Below are 13038 nucleotides of genomic sequence, written 5' to 3' on the forward strand. Positions count from 1 at the left end.
ATAAAAACCAAACCCAAACCAAACCAACTGAATAAGAAACAAAACAAACCCCAAACCAACTAAGAAACAAAATCAAACCAAAGCCAACTGAATAAAACCCAAAATAAACCCCCAAACCAACTAAGTAAAACCCAAACCCAAACCAAACCAACTGAATAAAAACCAAACCAAACCTAAAACCAACTGAGTAAGAAACAAAATCAAACCAAAACCAACTGAATAAACCCCCAAACCAACTGAATAAAACCCAAAATAAACCCCAAACCAACTAAATAAAAACCCAAACCAAAGCAACTGAATAAGAACAAAACCAAACCAAAACCAACTAAGAAACAAACCAAAACCAAAATCAAAACCAACTGAAACCCAAAACCAAACCAAAGCCAACTGAATAAAAGCCAAAACAAAACCAAACCCATCTGAATAAGAAACCAAACCCAACTGAATAAAACCCAAAATAAACCCAAACCCAACTAAATAAAAACCAAAACCAAATCAACTGAATAAGAACAAAACCAAACCAAACCCAACTGAATAAAACCCAAACCAAACCCAAACCCAACTGAATAAAACCCAAAACCAAACCAACTGAACAAGAAACAAAACAAACCCAAACCCAACTGAATAAAACCCAAAACCAAACCAACTGAACAAGAAACAAAACAAACCCAAACCCAACTGAATAAAACCCCAAACAAACCCAAACCCAACTGAGTAAAAACCAAAACCAACTGAATGAAAACCAAAATAACCCAAAACTGAGTAAAAAACCCAAACAAACCCAAACCCAACTGAATAGAAAACAAAATAAACCCCAAACCAAGCCCAACTGAATCAAACCCAAACCCAAACCCAACTAAATCAAACCCAAACCCAACTGAATCAAAACCGAACCCAAACCCAACTGAATCAAACCCAAACCCAACTAAATCAAACCCAAACCCAACTAAATCAAACCCAAACCCAACTGAATCAAACCCAAACCCAACTGAATCAAACCCAAACCCAAACCCAACTGAATCAAACCCAAACCCAACTGAATCAAACCCAAACCCAACTAAATCAAACCCAAACCCAACTAAATCAAACCCAAACCCAACTGAATCAAACCCAAACCCAACTGAATCAAACCCAAACCCAAACCCAACTGAATCAAACCCAAACCCAACTGAATCAAACCCGAACCCAAACCCAACTGAATCAAACCCAACCCCAACCCAACCCCAACCAAAACAACCAACCAACCAACCAACCAAAGCAGTGGTAACAAAAATACAAAGCTCTGAGGGTTTCTTGTTCGTGTTTGCTCTGTACTAAGCCCCAGGATCAGTGCAACTGTTTCAGTTTAACTTCTGCTCTGAGTCCCTGCTGGCGGAGTAGGAGTAGGCTTTGCCCAGCACCAGCCGGTCCCGCAGCAGCTTGAAGAAGGCGTAGTAATTGCTGAAGAGGATCAGAGCCAGGGAGATGGTCTGGTGCCACTTCTCAGAGGAGATCAGGGAGTAAAGCTGGTAGAAGATGACAGCCCCCTCCAGCAGGATCAGGATGTTGAGGATTCGCAGAGGTTTGCTGAAAAAGAACTGGAGGAGAGGGCAGAGTCGGAGAGCGGCGGCAGGGGTTTGGCTGGCAGAGCCCTTTGGGGCCACCCGCTCCAGCCACGGCCCCCAGCACCACAGCTCTGCCTCTTCCAAACCCCTCCAGGGATGGGGATTCAGCCACCCCCCTGGGCAGCCTGGGCCAGGCTCTGGCAACCCTTTTAGTGCAGAAGTTTCTTCCAATGCCCAACCTAAACCTATTCTGGTGCAGCCTGAAGCCATGTCCTCTCATCTTGTCACTTGATCCTTGGGAGCAGAGCCCAGCCTCCACCTGGCTCCAGCCTCCTCTCAGGGAGCTGCAGAGAGCAATGAGGTCTCCCCTTAGCTTCCTTTTCTCCAGGCTGAACACCCCCAGCTCCCTCAGCTGCTCCTCCCCAGCCCTGTTCTCCAGACCCTTCCCCAGCTGTTCTGCCCTTCTCTGGACCCTCTCCAGCCCCTCAATGTCCTTGGAGTGAGGGGCCCAAAACTGAACCCAGGACTCAAGGTGTGGCCTCAGCAGTGGTGAATACAGGGGGGGACTATCCCTGCCCTGCTCCTGCTGGTCACACTACTGCTGATAGGCTGGAACGAGGCACTGAGTGAGGTCAGCCCCTTTGGGCTGTGTCTTGGACAGGATGTGTGAGCAGAGGCTGATGAGGATTCCTCTGGGATTCCCTCTGGAGGCACAACATCTACCTGGGAATGCCTCAGGACAGAGCCCTGGGTGGCAGGGGCCAGTCGCTGACGGGAGACGCAGGGTGAACGCGACGCCGCCCCAACCCCTGCTCATTCCACACCCTGGGGGAACCTCTCCTGCTCAGAGCCAGCTTGGGCAGCCCTGAGGTGTTGGGGCCAAGAGGAGAGGGACCCTGCTGAGGTGCTAGCCCTTGGTGGCCGGGGAGGAGAAGAGCTCTTACGTGGAAGCGGAAGTGCGAGACGTCGGAGGGCACCGCCACGTTGTAGTGCCCCACGGCTTTGTAGACGTTCTTGCTGTGCTTCACCAGCACTCCCTGAGGCCACATGCACTCCTCTGTCCACCTGTGGCAAACAAGCAGAGCTCATTTCTAACCCACCCAGGGCTGATGAGGACTCTGCTGACCTCCCCCCACCGCCCAGGACAACGTCCCAGCTGCTCCTGCAGCAGGGAGCTGCTGCGGTTCGCCGGGGTCCATCGAGGCAGTGACAAATGAAGGTGACCAATGGCAGTTACCTGTGGCCAGCAGCAGCAGCAGGTGTGCTGCCAAAAGTCAGAGCTGCTGGCCTCAGGTAGGGCCTGGAAGCTGTCAGATGTGTTGGCCAACAGCTCTGCTTTCATTTGTCTTTCCCTTAGAATCATGGCATTGTTTAGGTTGGAAGGAGAAACTTCTGGAGCAAAAGGGCTCTCAAAGCCTGGCCCAGGCTGCCCAGGGAAGTGGCTGAATCCCCATCCCTGGAGGTGTTTCAAAGCCATCCAGATATGGGTGCTCAAGGATATGGTGTAGCATGGCCCTGGGGGAGTTACAGAATGGTTGGGCTTGATGGTCTTGAAGGACTTTTCCAGCCACAGTCCTTTCCAGATTGCTGTGCCCAACCACTAACACAGGTCCCTCAGCACCACATCTACACAGCTTTCAAACCCCTCCAGGGATGGGGAGCTCCAGCACTGCCCTGGGCAGCCTGTGCCAACCCTTTTGGTGCAGCAGGGTTGTTTGCTTCAGCAAGAAGGAGAGCTGCCTGGCACGCTGAGCTCCCCATCTGCTTGTGCCAGCCAAGAGAACGCCCCAGCCCCAGCCCCAGGAGGAAGGTCCTTACTGATGCTGCAGCACGTTGGAGCAGAGGGCTGGGTCCACCTTCTGCCAGCAGCCCAGGTGTGCTGCAGCTTTGTGGAGCAGGTCACAGTAGCGTGCAGGGAGCAGGTACTGCATCAGGATCACTGAGGTGCTGATGGAGACCAGCAGGAAGAGCTCGCAGGACCAGCGCTTGTCGTAGTACTGAGTGTTCTGTGAGGGGGGCAAGAGGAACTTTGGGACAGTGCCACCTAACAAAGCCACCAAAACACAAAGCACTCAGGCAGGTACAATGAGGGCTTTCCATGAAGCTGTTCCCCCCCAGCCTTGGAAAAGCAGCACCCACCTAAGGTGGCTGCTGTGCAACCCCTGAACATGCCAGAGCAAAACAGTTCTGCCAGCACCATCCAGCACCAGGAAGAGTGAGGTAGCTCCTGATGCTCCCCTAGCTCAGCTGGTGGCACCAGCTCCTCAGGGAAGGGCACTTGGGCTCATCCCTGAGGTCTGACAGACTCACTCCAAGGCATTTCCCTCACTCTACAACAACCCAAGAACTTAAACCAGGGAAGAATCCTCTAAGGCTCATCCTCCTCCTCCTCCTCCACAGTGCCTCCCTTCTTAAAGCCAATCTCCTTCCCCTGGAGCTCTGTCCTCACAGAAGGTCAGTGTCAGAAGGACTGGTCAGCCTGCAGCCCTTCTAGCTTCCCTGGGTGGCAGGAAGGACTCACACTCTCATGACAGGCAGACTCACAGAATGTGAGAGGTTGGAAAGGACCTCCAGAGACCATCCAGTCCAACCCCCCTGCCAAAGCAGGAGCACCCAGGGTAGTCCACCCAGGAATGTCTCCAGAGAAGGAGACTCCACAACCCCCCTGGGCAGCCTGCTCCAGTGCTCTCTCACCCTCACTGTAAAGAAGTTTCTCCTCTTGTTGAGGTGAAACCTTCTATGTTCAAGTCTGTGTCCAGTGTTCCTTGTCCTATTGCTGTGCACCACGAGGACAATGCTGTCCTCTGCTGTCTGGAGTTTAAGCAAAGTTAAACTCTGATGGTTTTGCTTCTCTCTTGTCACAAGGCCTCTGTGCCCAGGTTTGGTCCAGCTGCCTGTGCACACAGCCCCCTGGCTGCCCCTCTCCCACGCTCCAGCTGAGAAGCTAGACCCAGATGTTCTCCAGCCCCCAACACCCACCTCCTCCCCACCCTCCCCAGCTGCCTCCCCTCTGGAGGCAGAGTGCCTGCACAGGCAGGGGGGGCCCTTTGCTCACCTTCACAAACCAGACTGGCACAAAGGCCACGTAGTAGGCACTGAGCATGGAGCTGACCAGCACCTCCTTCATCCTCCAGTTGAAGTCCATCTTCAGGTACTCCACCTCGTTGCGGATGAGGTCGGGGGAGAGGCAGCAGGCGTGGGTGGGCATGGCCTCCATGCCGTACATCTGCCTGGTGTGCTGCTTCCAGGTCTCCTTCAGGACACTCAGGTAGTCCCTGCCCCTGGAGCTGACCTCACTGGTCTCTCTGGGCCCGATGTTGGCCACCTGGGAGAAGAGGCCTGCCTTCCTGAAGTCACAGTTGAGCTGGAGGAAGGGAATGTACATCCCAAACCTGGAGCAGGGAGAGCACAGGGGGGGCTGCTGCCTCTCATCATAGAACCACACAATCAACCAGGCTGGAAAAGACCTCACAGATCATCAAGTCCAACCTGTGACCTATCACCCAGCACCTCCTGACAACCAAACCATGTGGCTCCAAGGGCCACATCCAAGCCTTTTGTGAACACCTCCAGGGGTGGGGACTCCACCACCTCCCTGGGCAGCACATCCCAATGGCCAATCTCTCTTGCTGGGAAGAACTTTCTCCTCACCTCCAGCCTAAACTGCCCCTGGCACAGCTTGAGACTGTGTCCTCTTGTTCTGGTGCTCTTTGCCTGGGAGAAGAGACCAACCCCCACCTGGCTACCACCTCCTTTCAGGTAGTTGTAGGCAGCAATAAGGTCTCCCCTGAGCCTCCTCTTCTCCATCACTGCTGGCATCACATCTCCCTCCTGAACAGCATCCAGGGGCTGTGTCAGCTCCAGGGAAGAGATTCCTCCACCTGACCTCAAATGCAAGCACCAAGCCTCAGATCTTTACCCACAGCATCATGGATTTGTTTTGGCTGGAAGAGACCTTTCAGATCATGGAGTCCTGACCATGAACCCAGCACTGCCAGGGCACCACTAAACCATGGCCCTCAGCACCACATCTCCACAGCTTTTAAATCCCTTCAGGGATGGAGACTCCACCACTGCCCTGGGAAGCTGTTTTGAGGAAGAAATTGTTCCTCATGTCCAACCTAAACCTCCCCTGGGGCAACCTGAGGTCACCTCCTCTTGTCCTGTCATTTGTTCCTTGAAAGAAGTGAGATTCCTCATGAATGATGAGATGCTTCCTCCTGCATCTACCAGAGAGAAGGGAGCTGCTCCCACTTCACTGGAGACAGAGCTGCTGTTATTCAGCATGAAGGAGGGAAGCTGTTTGAGGCACTCCACCTGGCAGAGGCACCCAAGAATTCAGGCAAACAGAGGGCAGGGGTTCTTTAAACCCCATGGCAACAGCAGACAACCCTTGTCAGAGCAATCTAATCACTAGTGCTGGCATTACAGCTGAGCTGTGGGTAAATGCTACAGTTCTGCCCTGCCACCAGGAAGAAATGGGACACAGCAAGAGGAGAAGAGGTTACCAGGTGGCTGAAGTTCTGTTACCAGGTGGCTGAAGTTCTGTTACCAGGTGGCTGAGTTTTTATTTACTCTCAGGCTTCATTTCAGCTGAGCAACACCCATGGAAGCAACACTGGAAATCACACCCAAGTGACAGAGGAGAGCCACAGAGTGCATCAGGCTGGGAGGGACCCTCCAAGGGCATCTTGTCCAACCGCCCCCCTGCAGGCAGCAGGGACATCTCCAACTAGATCAGGCTGCCCAGGGCCAGATCAAGTCTGACCTTGAATGTCTGCAGGGATGGAGCCTTAACCCCAAGCCTGGGCAACCTGTTCCAGTGTCTCCCCAGCCTCATTCTGCAGAACTTCCTCCTGGTGTCCAGCCTACATCTCCCCTGCTCGAGTTTCAAACCACTGCTCCTCATCCTATCCCCGCAGGCCCTTCTGCACAGCCCCTCCCCAGCCTTCCTGTAGGTTTCAGATACTGAAATGCAGCTCTAAGGGCTCCCTGGAGCCTTCTCTTCTCCAGGCTGAGCAAGCCCAGCTCTCTCAGCCTGTCCTCCTGGGCTACTTACGGGTAACAGAGGAAGAGGAGGTTGAGGAAGGAGTAGGTTCTGCAGAGGTGGATTACGGAGCGGCAGAGGCTCCAGCCCGTGCCGGTGAGCACCGCGAACCGAGTCACCACCAGGAAGATGGAGCGTGGCAGGGAGACTTTGCCACTCTGGGAAGCCTGTGGGGAGAGAAGAGCGAGCTGGGCAGGGGACAGGCTGAGCCACCCTCCCTGCAGGAAGCAAAGGGTGAACGAGCAGCACCCTGGCTGTACCCTCAGCTTCGCACGCATGGAGGAAGAGCGAGCAAAAGGCTCTGCTTGGCTCTGCCAGCAAGGGGAGACTGAGGACTCTCCAACCACGGGGCCTCAGTCCTGAAGGTGGAATGAGGACAGCTCTCAGGGTCTCTTGGTAAGGCCTGCTGGTTTGTGGGTGTGACCAGCCCACTCTCCTGGACCTCCCTCACCAGCTGCAGGCAGCTGAAAGCAAACCCCGCTGGTTCCTCACGGCAGCAGCCAGAAGAAGAGCCAAATGCTGCTCTCCACGAGGAGGAAAGCAGGATTGGCCCTGTCTAGCTGAGACAGTAACTCAGAAACAACCACAGAAGGACAGAGAGAACCACGAGCAACCCTTTGAGGCACTCATTGCTCTTCTCTGCCTTGGTTTCTGCCTTGGACACGACAGGAAGCTCTTTAGCAAAGGGCAGAAGTTTGGAAATGCCACAGGGACACAGAGCTTTGCATTTCACCTGAGAGGAAAGAACCTTCTGAGATGATCTGCCTGGGGACTTTACCTCCTTCACAACAGCGCCGATCAGCCGGCGTGCCAGGACGATGGTTGTCACTGTCAGCACGTTGAAGTCAATAAGGTGAAAGTTCTGTGGTGACAAAACCAAAAGGATTCCACTTGCCATCAGGCAGCTGAGACACCCTCAGGTTCACTCTCCTCTCCCTGGACTTTTTCTTCCAGGACCAGAAAGAGAATGCCAAGCAGACAGGCAGGGCTGCAAACCTCCCGACAGAGCGACCCCGCAGGGCGGCCGAAGCCGCTCGCTGTCGGCACCAAACACCTACAGAGACAACTTAAGGTCTGCAGGATCCAAGAGGCAGCCTGTGAACATCAGCAGGCAGCAGTGCTTACCAGTGAGGTGTGTGAAGGTGGGTGGGAGGGTGGGTACCACCACACTGTTTTGTAGATGTTGATGTAGTGGACGAAGAGAGCCACGAGATGACAGAAGAAGAGCTGGAGCTCGAACAGCACGCTCCGCTCCACAGGCAGCTCTGGGATCTTGCAGTGGCGCAGGGGAACCACTGTCTGAGCTGCCAAGGGTGGGCTGGAAAGGCCTGTACCTGAGCCACTCCTGGGGAGGAAAAACAAAGGCCCACCAGTCACTTCCCTGAGATGGGCACAGCCTTCTCCTCCAGCACACAGCCTCCGACCCTACGAGACGATGGTCTGATTCGGACTGTCGCGGGTCCACGGCTGCCCCACGCCAGAAGTGCCAGCACCCTGAAGCTGTCCAGGCCTGCTCCAGGCAGGTGTGAGCAAGGAATTTACTCAGAGAAGGGAATATTTGGAACCAGGCCATCTCCAGCCCCAGCTGATTTGCTGTGAAATCTGTGTTGAGACGGCTTCCAAAGCCCTTTTGCTGTTCAAGGGGCGACCGGTGGCTCGATTAATTAATTGGAAGCTTTGAGCTGCTCTTTACCTTTCTAAGAGTGCTTGAACATGAAACACAGAGCAATTAAACACCAGCCCCTTCTCATGCTTTCACTTCTATTCAGCTCTGGAGGAAAAACAAGTTTAGTCAGAGGTGCTTTATTCCTGTGTGAGCATGCACACCACAAACACCACCCCAGAGAGCTCAGCAAAGGGAGGTAATTAATGGACACCAGAGATGATAGCTCTCCTGATCTGCCACCTCAAAATAACAACACTCAGAGGAATCTGGGTGTGGGTTTCAAAGGATCTGCAGAGCCCAAACTCCTGTTGGAAATCCCAAGATGAAACAAACCCACCAACCAAGAAAGTCTGGGAGTTGTGACTGAGGAAAGAATTCCAGCCGGGGGTGGACTCCAGGGGATCAACAGGAGGTTGGCAGCCTAAAACAAAGCCATGTGTGAGGGGAAAGAGGCTGAGAACCTGAGCTGTTGCTCTGCAGTCCCCACGTTCCCAAGCTGACAGGGCTGACTCAGCTCCTCAGGGTTGATAAAGCCACCTATAAACTGTTCCTGGACACACATGGAAGAGGCAAGGGGTGATGGGGACGAGGCACTGCTGGGAAGGTCCCCACTGGACTGCAGAAGACAGTTTGTCCCCTGACAACTTTTCCACTGAGATCAGTCAGAGACTGGAGTCAGCTCCCAAGGGAAGCAGTGGATTCCCCTCCACTGGGCAGCTTCAAGACTCAGCTTGGCAGGGTGCTGGGCCAGCTCATTTCAACTCCACTATCACCTTAGAGAGGTTGGCGCAGATGCTCCTTGGGGTCCCTTCCAACCTGGCATTCTGGGATTCTAGGAACAAAGAGTTCCTGCTCTGCTCCTCCACAAAGCCCTTCCTGCTCTGAGCACAAGGCCTCAGAGTGCCCCTCCAAGAGCAGCAACAAGGCTCTGACAGGAGTGAAGCACTCTGGGGAGTCCCCAGCCTGGGCTGCCTCGCAGGTGATTGGTATCCAAGGGTATAGCTGCAGAGAGGCAGCACTCAGAGGTGAGCTGGGCTGTGGACCTGCTACCTGCTCATGGTAAAGACTGCACAGAGTGTGAGGTGGATTGCAACACCTCCTGTGGCCTTGCAATAACTTGCTGAATAGCTGCATCCCTCTAAACTTCTTGGCCTAGGGCTGGAAGCAGCTAAGGCAGCTCTAACATTTTCTCTGCAGAGTTCACAAGGCACCTCCTGCTTACACACTGCTGGTGGTGCTCTGCTTCTCCTCCCTCCTCTCCACCTCAGCCACAAAAATGCAACCAAGCAGCCAAGCTGGAACCTGAAACTCCCACAGCCTACAGCTGACCAAGCCAAGCTCCACCCCAGGAACACCTCAGCTGACACGAACCTCAGGGCACAGGAGATGCAACAGCAGCAACTCCAGAATCAGGCTCCTGAGAAAATGTTGGCTTTCTCCTTACTTCCCATTCAATGGGGACTGAAGGCTTCTGAACACCCCTGGAAGTCCATCATGGTCTGACAAAGCACTTCACAGCCTTGGGCCTCATCCAAGCTGGCCTTGAACACCTCCAGGGAGGAGGTATCCACAGCCTCCCTGGGCAGCCTGTGCCAGAGTCTCACCACCCTCACACTGAAGAACTTCTTCCTCAGTTCCAGTCCAACCCTGCTCTGCCTCAGCTCCAAACCATTCCCCCTCGTGCTTCAAGAAAAGTCTCTCTGCAGCCTTCCTGGAGGTTCCCTTCAGCTACTGGAAAGCAGCTCTGAGGTCCCCCTGGGAGCCTTCTCTTTTCTAGGCTGAACAATGCCATGCTGCCCACCCCCGCCGGGGGGCGCTGGGGAGGCGGTGGCCTCCCAGCTGCGCGGCTGTGAGGCCAGGGAGGTCGCCTGAGGCCGGGGAGGTGCAGTACCTGGTGCGGGAGCGCACGCCGGTGACGGAGGAGCTGCTGGCGTGGCTGGAGCCGCCCGCGGCCCCGGGCTCGCACAGAGGGTTGCGGCAGTAGGAGGTGCGGTTTGGGCCCCTCCTGCCCCCTGCCATACCAACGGAGGGTGCAGAGGGAAGGTCCTCCGGGGGGCTTCTCCGCTCTTCACTGCCTGATTGTCTCTTCAGGCTTCAAAACTGGAAGGCAAGCAGAAGGACAGCTCAGCTGCTGCCCCCGGCGCGGCGAGCGGCGCCCGTCCCTCGCTCGCTGCTGGCCTCCGGCGCCGAGCAGGGGGATGCAGCTTCGCTCAGCTCCCCTCTCTCCATCCCCTGCCCTTGCCACAAGCGACAGATGCGGCCCCCAGCTAGCTCCTGGCACTCCCAGGACGCGCAGCAGCTTGTAAAGGTGCTGTGAATTCACCGGGAGGCTGAGAGTCGGAGGCCTGCAGGCTTCCACAGGGGGAGGAAGAAGCTTTCCATGCCTCCCCCCCGAGCCAAGGCACTCTCTAACCTGCATCACTGGGGTGTGATCCCTGTTTGACACACTCACAGAGACGCTAAACATCTTGCCCAAAGGGTCCACTGAACCAGGGGTGTTAGCCAGGTCCCCTTTTGGTTGGTTTTGTGGTGGGATCAAAGAGTCACAGCTCTCTGAAAGGGACACTGCAAAGGACACAAAGTGCCTTTTCCCCCCCGCTCTGCTCCTTTAAGATGGGGGGAAAATAAACAACTGATCTTATTAGGGCACTGGGGGCTGCTGCTGTGTGCTTGCAGGGCACAGACCTGAAGGAGATGTGGGCCTCCAGTCTGCTTTTCTAGCGCTTGCTCGCCGCAGTGTAACCAAAACTACGACGATCAAGGGTTTAAAAACCTTCTCTGGCTCCCGTTTAACCTGAGGAGAACCTCCACACCCTGGGGGAAAGCCAGGGGGGTTAAAAATCCCTTTCCTAGAAGTGAACTCTGAGCTCAGGGCAGGCCCTAGCTTAACTGCTTAACATTTCCTTTCCTGACTCCCATCACTCAGCAATTAGCACCTGGGCTGCAAACAATGGGCTGAAGGCTTGGAGATTGCTCTTGGCCAAGTTTAAAGCTTACACTGAGCTCCAGAGTCCTCCAGCCAACCATCTTGGCCAGTGAGGGCCACAGGGCACAGGAGGGGTTAGACCCAAGAGAAGCAAATAACACCCTGGAAGTGTTGTCATAGAAGCACAGAATGGTGTGGGTTGGAAAGGACCTTCCAGTTCCAACCCTCCTGCCGCGGGGCTGGAGGGGTCAGGTGGGGCACAGAGGTGGCTGCAGCACTGGGGGGCACAGAATAAAGGTCAGAAAGCTCAGTATGTGACCTGGGGATGCATTGCTGGTGGACAGAGGGACACACACCCCCCAGAATACCACACTTGACGGATAGGACACTGTGGGGAGATGAAGATGGTGTGAAGTGGGTGTGAGGCCCAGGACAATCTGAGGGGGGCAAAAAGAGGTGGAACGAAAGTGTTTGGCCTGGGAAGAGAGTCGGGAGGGCACACTCGGGAGCTACAGGAGTGAAATTTGGGAGCTACAGGAGTGAAATTTGGGAGCTGCAGCAGCTCTGGGAGCTCAGGTGAAGATGTTGAAGGAACAGAGGTGGTATGAGGTGTGCCCTCACAGGCCAGGGCGTACAGCGTCTACAGAAGTGCAGGCCAGAGGCACAAACACTCCAGGGGTGCAGGCAGAGGTTATGGAGAACTGCGGGCACAAGTAGGTACTCCAGAAGAGCACTGAGGCCACAGGGACTCTGGGGAGCAGTGGGGGCTCTGACAGCTCTAGAGGCACAGACTAGGGCTGTAAGAGGGTAACGAGAGGCCTATAAACCCCTTGGGGTGTCGGCCAGAGCTGTAGCAGAGCAGTGGGAACCGCAGGAGTGCCGGGGGAGGGGGCTGTAAGTTCGCAGAATGGGCCACAGGGAAGCACTCGGGGCTGCGGAGACTCCACTGGGGTACAGGAGACCTGCATTGGCGAGCTCCAGAGGAGCGCAGGGCGCCCCGGGACTCCAAGGCAGCGCCAGGGAGCCCCGGGGGCTCCGGTCAGGCCGCGGCCCGGTTGCCGCCCCCCTCACGGCGGCTGTGGCGGCAACGGGGCGGAGCCAGCTCCGGGCTCCCTAGCGCCCCGCCCGCCGCTCGGCCTCTCTGCCCCGGCTCCCGGCTCGTCTCCTCCACCCCTCGCCCATCCGCTTCCCCCCTCACCCCCCATCCGCGGCGCCCGGCTCGGTCCCGCCGCTCGCTTCCCCCCTCACCCATCTCCGGCCGCCGCTCAAGCCTGCGCCGGGCACAATATGGCGGGCGGGGCCAGCGGCGCGATGGCGGCCGGCAGAGGACAAACCACCTCCGGCGGGGAACGCGCGAAACTATGCCCCGCCCCTCGCCACGCCCCCTCCCTCGCACGGGGCCCCGAAGCTCCTGGGGCATCCCCAAGCGTGGCTGGACCCCTCCATCGCCCGCCCTGCTCCAAAGGCATCCCCCTCCCCGCAGTGGGGCAGTGCCCCTCCACGCTCCATCCTCCCCTCACTGGCAGCTGGGCAGGAGGATGAGAAACGAGAGACAAACCTCACACCTTTGGAAACCATCAAAAAGTCATCGTGAGGACTTTATTATAGGGTATGACTAATCACTTCCAACATCTGCTGAAGGCTCTTCGTTAAATACCAGCCCCGGAAGAGCGTGCCAGCTTCCTCTACAAGTTATTTTGATGCTGTGATTCACCTTGATCAATTTTCACCACCTTTCTATCAAGCCCTTGTGGTGTTTTTCATTGATTTCCTCAGCTTGTGGGTGTTGGATGCTTCAGCACAGATGGAGCATTACACAATCCTGAGCACGCCCCCTGCCTGGGCTGGAGGCAGA

The 13038-nt window shown here is 55.6% G+C and overlaps 1 protein-coding gene across 1 annotated transcript; it reads right to left on the reverse strand.

The window, feature by feature from the left end:
- Nucleotides 1-1260: 1260 nt before the first annotated feature.
- Nucleotides 1261-10352, reverse strand: TMEM39B (transmembrane protein 39B). Its single transcript, XM_054170911.1, has 8 exons — nt 10149-10352; nt 7717-7936; nt 7370-7453; nt 6604-6758; nt 4600-4936; nt 3363-3550; nt 2489-2609; nt 1261-1577 (listed from the first exon to the last, which is right to left on the reverse strand). Exons 1-8 carry the CDS (start codon nt 10274-10276, stop codon nt 1341-1343), a joined length of 1470 nt encoding a protein of 489 aa, XP_054026886.1. The 5' UTR covers nt 10277-10352; the 3' UTR covers nt 1261-1340.
- Nucleotides 10353-13038: the final 2686 nt, after the last annotated feature.

This window comes from Dryobates pubescens, chromosome 20 (genome assembly GCF_014839835.1).
Source record: "Dryobates pubescens isolate bDryPub1 chromosome 20, bDryPub1.pri, whole genome shotgun sequence".
Taxonomy (NCBI): Eukaryota; Metazoa; Chordata; class Aves; order Piciformes; family Picidae; genus Dryobates; species Dryobates pubescens.